Source organism: Salvia hispanica, chromosome 1 (genome assembly GCF_023119035.1).
Source record: "Salvia hispanica cultivar TCC Black 2014 chromosome 1, UniMelb_Shisp_WGS_1.0, whole genome shotgun sequence".
NCBI classification, from domain to species: Eukaryota; Viridiplantae; Streptophyta; class Magnoliopsida; order Lamiales; family Lamiaceae; genus Salvia; species Salvia hispanica.
The window spans coordinates 30073116-30083593 of record NC_062965.1 but is presented as its reverse complement, the minus strand read 5'-3'; the positions used below and the strand labels follow the sequence as shown (position 1 = coordinate 30083593).

General features: G+C 34.6%; 3 protein-coding genes across 4 annotated transcripts; 2 read left to right on the top strand and 1 right to left on the bottom strand.

The window, feature by feature from the left end:
• Positions 1-109: 109 nt before the first annotated feature.
• LOC125193856 lies at positions 110-616 on the bottom strand. Its single transcript, XM_048091783.1, has one exon. The coding sequence runs from the start codon at positions 614-616 to the stop codon at positions 110-112; it is 507 nt and encodes a 168-aa protein (XP_047947740.1).
• A 3085-nt stretch (positions 617-3701) lies between these two features.
• LOC125202171 (rust resistance kinase Lr10-like) lies at positions 3702-7592 on the top strand. Of its 2 annotated transcripts, none has more exons than XM_048100528.1 (5): positions 3702-4401; positions 4482-4511; positions 4624-4707; positions 4815-4855; positions 6106-7592. In XM_048100528.1, the coding sequence occupies exons 1-5, from the start codon at positions 4215-4217 to the stop codon at positions 7279-7281; spliced, it is 1518 nt and encodes a 505-aa protein (XP_047956485.1). In that variant the 5' UTR covers positions 3702-4214; the 3' UTR covers positions 7282-7592. The 2 variants fall into 2 exon arrangements, with proteins under 2 accessions (XP_047956485.1, XP_047956484.1); XM_048100527.1 differs by having other exon boundaries at positions 4624-4734.
• A 994-nt stretch (positions 7593-8586) lies between these two features.
• Positions 8587-9273, top strand: LOC125193848. Its single transcript, XM_048091771.1, has one exon. It carries the CDS (start codon positions 8587-8589, stop codon positions 9271-9273), a length of 687 nt encoding a protein of 228 aa, XP_047947728.1.
• Positions 9274-10478: the final 1205 nt, after the last annotated feature.

Here is a 10478-nt window from a genome sequence, read left to right as displayed (position 1 = left end):
ACATCCATTAAATGTAAAACATAACAACATTATGACAAAAATAATCTGTTTTATTCATTGGAAAATAAAATAAGAGTTTTACAATATTCAATCACTCGAAACGTGATTTCTAGTATACAAACTCTAACAGGTCCTCCTTCAAGATGTCCCGCCGAATCGAGTCATACTCCTGATTCAATCCGGTTAGGAACTTAATCAGACGCTTATCGTTCGAATGGGTTCGAAATTGATCGATGCCCTTGTCACAACAGTTTATAGGTTGTTTCTGACAACGATCTATGTTAATCCACAATCCGTGGATCCTCCGGTAATATGTCTCTAGATCGAGACTGCCCTGTTTGATGTTGATTGCTTTTTCTTCCAGGTCGTAGATGAGGTAACGATCTGCCTTGTTCTCGAACGTGACTGCAAGGTTGTCCCATAAAGCCTTGGATGTCAGATGATGCGCGAAATCGGCGACGATTTCGTTTTCAATGTTGTCGACGATCCACGAGAACACAACAAGGTCGTTCTCCTCCCACTCGTCGAACCCCTTGCTCCCTGCCTCTGGGGGTTCGTTTCGGATGTATGGTATGCTCCCCTGCCCCCTATCTTGACCTTCATCAGCCGAGACCATAGGGGGTAATTCCTTCCATTCAACTTGAATGCTATGGTGATTCCTTTGCTATTCCTCAAACTCTTGGTCTGTTCTAGATTCGGTTTGGTATCCTCCTCTGTATCTGACATTTTTCTGGTGTAGGGTTCGGTTTATTCTGGGTCGAGAAAAAAAGGTCGAGAATTGGTATTTGGCTATGATGAAAGTTTTCTGAGCCAGAATCGTATCTGCTCTGAGGCCATGTAGAATTGGTAGAAAAGGATTCGTTGTTATTCACCTTTCGGTATAGAACAAGGTTACATATTTATAGGCTAGGTATTCCTATACAAGGTAAACCTAATTTACAATAAATGATACACTATTCTTGGCGAGATATACTCCTCAATCAAATCATATATTATGTCCCTGATTTCATGAGATCTTCTTCCAACACTCATGTTGAGGAAGAAGATGAAGAATACACCAAGGATGAAGCGCAGGCCAACCGTCAACCGCCGGCCAAGCCAAATAGGTAAATAAGCTAAGACGTGGACTTTGATTCCCCAATGCAATTGAGCATTGAAGATACGTAGGCACCTCAATTTAAATTTTAAGTTTAAGTTGAGCTCAAGGCCTTTTTCCTTTATTTCTTTCTTTTCTTCTATTTGTTTCAACTTTAAAAATATGCAAATACAATTAAATAATTGTATTTGTATATACTCTAGTCGGTGGAGGAGACTTCTCTGTAAGACTAAATTGGAAAACTTTTGACAATTCTACCATGATTGTTGATTGTTAGACTAAACTCAACATTTAAGGTTGAATTGCTAAAGTTGTCCTCAATTTAGTTATTTAGAAACATCTCCTTTGCCGACCAAGAATATATACTTGTAAATTTATTGTTCAAAACTTTAAATTTTTTTTGTAATTTGTAATTAGATTCGTCGTAGTCTCGTTGAAATTTATAAGTATATTTAAATTTATTGTTTAAGATTTCAAGTCTTTTGTAAATTATAATTGTTGTAACTTGTAGTCTCGTTTAAATGTATATCAATAAAATTACAATTTTCATTATTATTATTTGAATTTTATTTACGCACATTTCATAGATAAATAAAGACTAAAATGCAAAAAAAAAAAAAAAAAAAAAAAAAAAAAAATCGAACCACCGAACTAACTCTTATCTGCCGGTTTTGGCCAAAAATCGGCGGTTCTGAACCGTCGCCAGAACCGGATGATTTTTAAACCGGAACCGGAACCACCTAAACCCTTGCCGGGCCGGTTCAGGTTCAACGATTTTGTGAACTGTGAACCGCCGTTTCCGAATCGGAACCGACGGTTTTTGAACCGTGTGCATGCTTAGATCTAATATATCTAGTTATCATCCAAATTGCCTAGGTGGGCCATTTGGAATCGGCGGTTTTTGAACCGTGTGCATACTTAGATATAATATATCTAGTTATAATCCAAATTGCTAAGGGGCCCATGGGCCCTTAGGCTCCAGTGTGGCTTCGGCATTGCTTTTGCCGTCCCTAAAAGGTATGAACATTTGATTTGACATGAATTTTAATGTATAATTGATATATATAAATAGAGAGAGAGAGAGAAGATAGTGTAAAACAGTTTTAGTAGAGAGTGAACTTTACATCATTTGTAGTATAATGTAGTGATATAAATTGTAAATAAAATTGCTTTAAGAGGTAATATGTTATTTAAATATTAGTATAAAATTTAAAAATCCATATTTTTCAGAGATAAAAACTAATGAAGAAATAGTTGTTACTTTTTAGGGACTAATGCACCAGTAGAAACTTTTGCAAACGATTGGCAAAAAGAAAATTTTCAACTTAGTAGACTTAACCCCCTTGTTAAGACCATGAATCTTACTCCACCTTGGCCCATATATATGGGCTTATAAAGAGATTCCCATCATAACACGAAAATATGGAAAAGTCGAGATAATAGATACAGTTTTAGCTATCACCATTTCAATAAGTTCTATCTATTTTTTTTTTTCCGATTTTAGTTGCAGCTAAAATAAACACCGTCAATTCGGACCAGTCGTAACGCGCAAAATCATTATATCAGGCATGCGAAGTTAATGTACTTACATAGTCTTCAGGTCAAAGTTTGAATAATTAACAACTGATGAATTTCCATATAGTCTGAAATACTAGTACTAGTACTTATTAGTCATAAAAATTCCACGTGTTTACTTAGTTCAGAAATTGAGATTATTGTGATCCTTTTCAGATAATATAATTGAAAAGATAAAATTGATTGCAAATCATATGAGTATTTTTAGTTCAAAATTTAAATAAAAAAGTAAAATACCCTGCCCCCAACCCCTATGCACGGTTTTAGACCGTCACCAATGAAGCCACCGGCTGCACAAACCACAAATGCATCACGGCTTGGCTCCAAGAATCGTAATTATTATATCTAGATCCTTTATTTTACATTAAACCTTAAAATTTCTATAAATTAAATATACAATTTTGGGTTAGCATTATGCTCCATAGGGAAGAACATAGGGTTTAACGAACGCTAAAGGAACCATAGAGTATGTTGCTCTAGAACTCATCAACAGAAGTACTGGCAGAGTCTCTTCCACGACGGATGTGTATAGTTTCAGGATATTGTTGCATAATAGTGATGAGACGGGGAGTAGAAAGAGTCTTGTACGAAAGATGACATTGATTTTATTATGCTGCACAGATGATCTTAAGTAAAAATATGGCAAGTGATTGGTTGCAACTATATGTAGGATCTACCATGTCATTTTTGTCAAACTAGTTGGATGTTTTATCCTTGTCATTGGAATATGTAGTGCCTAAGAGGCTAAGACAACACAGGAAAGATCAAGGAAATAATTACTTCAGTTTAGACTTTTCTTATTTTCTCAGCAGTCAAGTGTCGTGATTAAATTAGTTGGTCCAGGATGGTACTTATGTCGATTACCAACTTGATTTTCCATCTGTTTATGGTATGCTCATAATCAACCACTCAACATCAGTTGCTCACTAGTCTTGCTTGGCGTCTGGTCATGTCCATTCTAATACATATACATATATCTTTATGTCTGGTTTTGTTAATCATCAATTGATTAATTCAATCAGCCATGTTCACAACTCATCCAAGCCTCATCTTCCTCAATCTCTCACTCCATATATTGTTCAACCCTTGTGATGCGAATTGCTCTCCTGCCTCCTGCGGCATCATCCACAATATCAGCCTCCCTTTCCACCTCAAAGGCAACAAGTGCGGTGATCCAAGATTTGAATTAGCATGTGAAAATAATGTGACCTCAGTCTCTCTTAATTCACAAAAATACTATGTCAAAGCCATCACCTACAGCAACGACACTGGCTACCTAAACAACTCCATTAGGCTGGTCGATGCTTCCATAAACAATAACGACATCTGCTCGTTTCCTGCCTTTTCTACAGTTTCCTATGACTTCTCATATCTTCCTTACGGATTCCCAATTTGTTCTGGCCCTCCTCCCTATAATTGTAAACCCTTCCTTATTAACTTTATAAGCTGCCCAACTTCCTTGAGGAATTCATCCCTTTTTACTGATATCACTACTCATTGCATCTCTAACTCATCCCATCACAGATATATCAGGGTCGGCCGCATGAAGGTCTCAGAGGTGCCATACACCTGTAGACTAGACCTCAAAGCGATGACATCCTTGGATTTTAAGGATTTGAACAACGTTTCGCTTTCACAAATCCACGAGTCCCTCTTGTATGGATTTGAACTCACCTTCTGCCACAGCAGTTGTGGAGGAGGGGGACCACCCAAAATCTTAGGAATTTTGTGTAAGCATATCATGACTATATTTTGGTAATTATCCTGGAAAATGGTCCTGATCATCCTACTCTTTTACGTATATATGCAGGGTATCTCATAATTCCTTTTGCCATTCTTGGTAAGCTCTTCATTTTATACTATGTTTCCCTCATTACTGTTTTCTTGATCAACTATAATTCCGATATTAATTGAGACAGAACAATTTGAAGATTGAAACACATAAATTGCAGGTATGTTATGTGCATTTGTAAGCCCTCCTGTATTTGCCATCCTTGGATTCGCCACTGTGTCACTACTCTCATATGATATAGTTGGTATTTTCAATGTAATTATATATTACGGTAAGAAGCCTTGCATTTCAGTGTTTTTTTGTATGTATTTTTACTCATGCATACATATTTTTGTTTGCATATGTGCTCAGATCCGGAGATCCACCAAATGAACTACCAGTACTCATCATCGGTACGCTCTTTAATTTATTGAAGTTGTCATTTTAAGTTATATACTAGTAGTCTAGTACTATATTCAAATTTGTGAAGAAATTTGGAATCATAATTTTCATTTGTTTTGCTTTTAAATAGTGGAAGTAATGATGATAGTAAATCAAGTATTTTTTTAATTAATATCCTTTGAGTAATGGAAGATGTGAAGTGGATGCATAAAAACTCTCATTAGGAATTAGGAATTGAGTTGAACTACTGACCTATGTCACACATAAATGTATCCCGCAACATTTATTATTAGCAAAAAATTAGTGCATTCTCGTAAAAAAATTCATTTAAATAAATAAAGAATGAGTCAGATAATGAAATATTAATGTGTGCATTTTGAGGCTTGTTTTCAACTTTTATTTTAGCAGCTAGCACATATTACATGAACTTGCACCCTGAAAAAGAAAGACTTAATATAGTAGGAAGCGTGTGTTTTGCACATAATTCTTTAAATGATTTATTGCTTGTAAAATTGTAAATTTGGTCTAAGTTTTAGTAATGTTATTAAAATTTTCTAATAACAAATCATGAAGTTTTAAATTCGCAATCATCCCACTATGAATTTTTTTGGGAAAATCCAATTTTGAGTTGGTGCATGTGTAAAATTTTGGTGATATATGGATGGTAATGACGCAAATGTGTATTAATGTGATGACGTGAACGACTAAACACATTTTGAGGCTAAAAAGCTAAAGTAATATTACTAATAAAAAGATAAAATAAATACGGTAGATGGAATAAATTAAAACCTTTTTAAACTTCGTGATTTATCATTCAAATTTTAAAAGATGTGGAATAAATCATGAATGAAGGGGGAAAGAAATACAAGATGCGGAATAATTATTTTAAAGTTATATGCTCCCTCAGTCACGAGTAAGATGACATGTTTTTTAGTTGACATGTGATTTTCGTAGTTGTTGGTTAATGTGTTTCAGTAAAGGGGGAAAAGGTAAATGTAAGTATTAAATGTAGGGAAAAAGTGAATTAATATTTAAATTGAGGATAAAAATGTGTATATATTAATTGGAGAGAAAAGTTACTTTGCAAAAATAAAAATGTCTCATCTTATGAAAAATGTGTTACTATCTCCTAGTTGGGATTGGTGAAGTATATCTAATTTAAATTCAATTTTGGGTCGTACCTTACCCGTGTTGCACCTTTTACTTCTGAAAATATTGTGGAGCATAATATGCATTTGAATATTTGATGATTTTTTTTTAGTTTGTTACTCATCTCATGACAGAGCTCATCATCGTGTTACCAAGAGTTATCATTTTTCTGTTCGTGTCGTGGTTTTTGATCTACAAATTTCGAAGAAGGCATTTGTCTGAATATAGTATAATAGAATCCTACCTTCAAAGTGACAACAAACTATTACCAATCAGATATTCATATTCAGACATAAAGAGAATGACAAGAGGTTTCCAAGAAAAATTAGGTGAAGGAGGTTATGGTTGTGTTTACAAAGGAAAGTTTCGAAGTGGGCATGATGTAGCAATAAAAATGTTGGGAAACGCCGGAGGAAGTGGGAGCGACTTTATGAATGAAATAGCAACTATTGGAAGGATACATCATGTCAATGTGGTCAAATTAGTTGGATATGTTGTAGAAGACTCCAAGCGTGGCCTCATATTTGATTTCATGCCCAATGGTTCTCTTGATAAGTATCTCTTGAATCAAGAAAGAATGAGTTCCTTAAACTGGGCTACAAAGTTTGATATTGCAGTTGGAATAGCGCGAGGGCTCGAATATTTACATCGAGGGTGTGGCATCCAAATTCTTCATTTTGATATCAAGCCCCATAACATACTCCTCGACCATAACTTCATTCCCAAAATATCTGATTTCGGGCTAGCAAAGTTATGCTCCGTAGAGAAGGAGACAGTGACCTTAATTGCTGCTAGAGGAACTATAGGGTATGTTGCTCCAGAACTCATCAACAGAGGTATTGGCAGAGTATCTTCCAAGGCGGACGTGTATAGTTTTGGGATGTTGTTGATCGAAATGGTGGGGTTAAACAGAGAGTTGAGAGGAAATAACGATGATTCTACAAAATATTTCCCATATTGGATATATGACCACATCAACCAAGGTGAGGAGATTGAAATTGAAAAGGTGGAGCAAAACAATAACACTGATGAGAATGAGGTTATTCGGAAGATGACAATAGTTGCATTATGGTGTATACAGATGAGTCCAGATAACCGTCCATCAATGAATCAAGTATTGGGTATGTTAGAATCTGATGTTGAACAACTGCAGATTCCAAAGATTCCACCATCACAACCAAACCAAATTACAGGAAATAAGGAAGAGAGTTGGCTTACAGATGCAACTGATTCTGCATCTTTGCTCCATCATAACAATTCTAGCAACTTTGAGATTACTTTTGCATAAACCTCTACATCCCAATCTTTCTGCCGCCATCCATCTCTTCTTCGAATGATCATGGAAATTAATTTATGCAATATGTAAGCTTTACTGTTGTGTTTAAATGGTCAGCGCACAATACTTGTTCTGAATCTAGATCCATTTCATGTAATTTCTGCTGCATATTAGATAATGACATGAGACCTAGCAGTGAGTTATGTAATAAGAGTATAATGAGAATGATAAAGGAGCACGATATGAAGTAGAGCCTATATATTGATGGTTATGTTTTTGTTTAGTAACAGTCAGATGTAATCATGTAATCAATAAATCCCTTCTCTTAAACAATTACTTCCCTTTGTCTCCAAATAATGGTCTCATTTATTTCATTTTGGTGCATTTCACAAAATTAACACACTTCCATTCTTTGGCAAAATTTTATCTTTTAAGGAGTGAGCTTCATTCTCTACTATACGAAAAATTAAGAATAATTATCCAATCGTGTGCATGTGTTGGCTAAACGATAGAGTGATGGATGTCCGAATCAAAGGTCACAGATTTGAGTTCACCGTGGCGTGGCCTGTTGCCTATGGAAAAAAAAGATTAATTATCCAATCACATAATAGATCCTTAAAAATTATTGTATGCTCACATATTCCTCATCCGAGGTACGTTAAAATGCTAACTTTTTTTATATTGCTAACTTGCTCACTCATCGATTTAGTGTATTAAAAATGTCAACATTGCATTGATGACTTAGCAATGGATCACACCCCTTCCCGATTATATATGCATTTATATGATATTATAGTACTCAAATATTTAAAAACATTATGTTCAGTAATTGAACCAAATATCTTTTGAATATACTTTAATTTTCAAATTTTGCAAAATACTGCACTAAATTTTTTATTAAAAGTTTACTTACTAGTCCTTCAAAATTCCAACGATTTACTTAATTCAGAATTCCAATCTGATAATATATTTTACATTAATTTCACAATATACTTCTAGACCAAATTTTTTTGATTACGAGAATTTCAGCACATAATCAGCCAAATTGCAACTAATAACATTCCTAAATACACTTAGTTACAAACTTACAATCATCTATATTTATATTTTTTTTATTGAAATACGTACATTATACATATAACAACTTACCACAAAAATGTTGGAAAGAACAAGTCAAAGACTTGCTTTTACACATTATTCGAATAATTCAAAACTGAAATTCAAAATTGATCACTCTAATTCACTTCACCACACTGCATAGATATAGTTTGTGTCTAGCTAGTTTTGTTAATCATCAATTAATTAATTCAATCAGCCATGTTCACAACTCATCAAAACCTCATCTTCCTCATTCTCTCACTCCATAACTTGTTCAAACCTTGTGATGCCAATTGCACTCCTTCCTCCTGCGGCATCCTTCACAACATCACCTCCCCTTTCCGCCTCAACGGCACCTCCAATGACTGCGGTGATCCACGATTCGAACTAGCATGCGAAAACAACGTGACCTCCATCTCCCTTAACTCCCACAAATACTACGTCAAAGCCATCACCTACAACAACTACGACAACGTAGACTACTCCAACATTAGGCTCGTAGACGCTTCCATAAGCAATAACGACATCTGTTCGTTTCCTGCCTTTTCCACATATGACTCTAACTCCACATTCCCTAGCTATCCCTTTAGTTATAAATCATCCTTCCCTATCAACTTCATAAGCTGCCCATATTCCTTGACGATTCCTTCCATTTTTATCGATATCACGTATGATTGTGGCTCTAATTCGTCCTATAACAGATATATCAGCGTCGGCCGCATGAAGGCCTCAGAGGTGCCATATACATGTAGAGTAGACCTCATCGCGATGACGTCCTGGTATAACTTTAAGGACTTGAACAACGTCTCGCTTTCAGAAATCCACGAGTCCCTCTTGTATGGATTCGAACTCACCATCTGCCCCGGGTGTGGAACATCCAAAATCTTAGTATTTTCGGGTAATTAAACATTAGTCATATTATTTCTATGTTAAATTTTTTGGTAATCATGGAAAATGGTGCTCATACTACTCTTGTGTGTATGTATGTATGCAGAGTATCTTACATTTCTTGTTTTCATTCTTGGTAAGCTCTTTATTTCATATTATGATTATGGTTTTCTTTCATCAATTATAATTCTGATATCAAAACAATGTGAAGATTGAAAAACATATTTTGCAGTTGCAGGTATGTTATGTGCATGGCTAAGCCAGTGATGGTTGGATTCTATAAACACTCTCATTAGGAATTGAGTTGAACTATTGAGCTCTTTATTATGACTGTCAAAATGTATAGTTAGTGTTAGCCTTTTTCCTAGCCTACAAGAAGGGAGTGTTAAAATAGAAAAATCAAAATGTAATTAGTTAGTACTCTATTAGTTAGTGTTAGCCTTTTTCCTAGCCTATATAGAAGGCGAGTTTTGGCCTTAATTTGAATATTTATTAGTTTTGGGTATAAAATTAAATATTTTAAAACTTTTGGGCAAATCTAGATATTTATAGTAACTGTTTTGTACACAATTATAAAATCTCCCAACACTTCATATACAAATATAAATGAATTAAAAATATTTATTAGTTATGAAATAAGAATATTGCATAATGTTTACCCTAACGTTATTAATTTGACTAAAAAATTATGTAACCGCCCCCTTTCAATTAAATTACCTAAATTTGTTGATGATGGTCAATAAATGTATAATGAACCTGAATGTTTTTCAATCACTACCAATATATGTGTATGACCAACCGTTTGTAAATGAATTCATGCAACTAATGCAATTAATGAATTCTTATTGTGATCAAATTACTATGCAACGGATAATCATAATTTAAATTTTGACCTAAATGGAAAATGTGAAAGGTTTTTATAAAGTCTCATGTCTACTTTTTTTGCCTATAAATATGACCACATACCTCTTATAAATCTCAAGTTTGATATTTTTGTTCTTACTAGGAAGAAAGGTTGACACTATAGAAGCATTCCACACCTTGCTAAATGATCTGGTTTCCTCAATATATTCTTTTATCAAAAATTGTTGCAGTCATATTTATAAAGCTACCGCTCATGGAGCCAAAACTCATGTCATCAGTTTTAGAGTTTGTTTTTCATGATCGTGCATAATGTTGTTGTGTGGTATGTTGTTTTATGTATCGTTTTATGTTTGTATGGA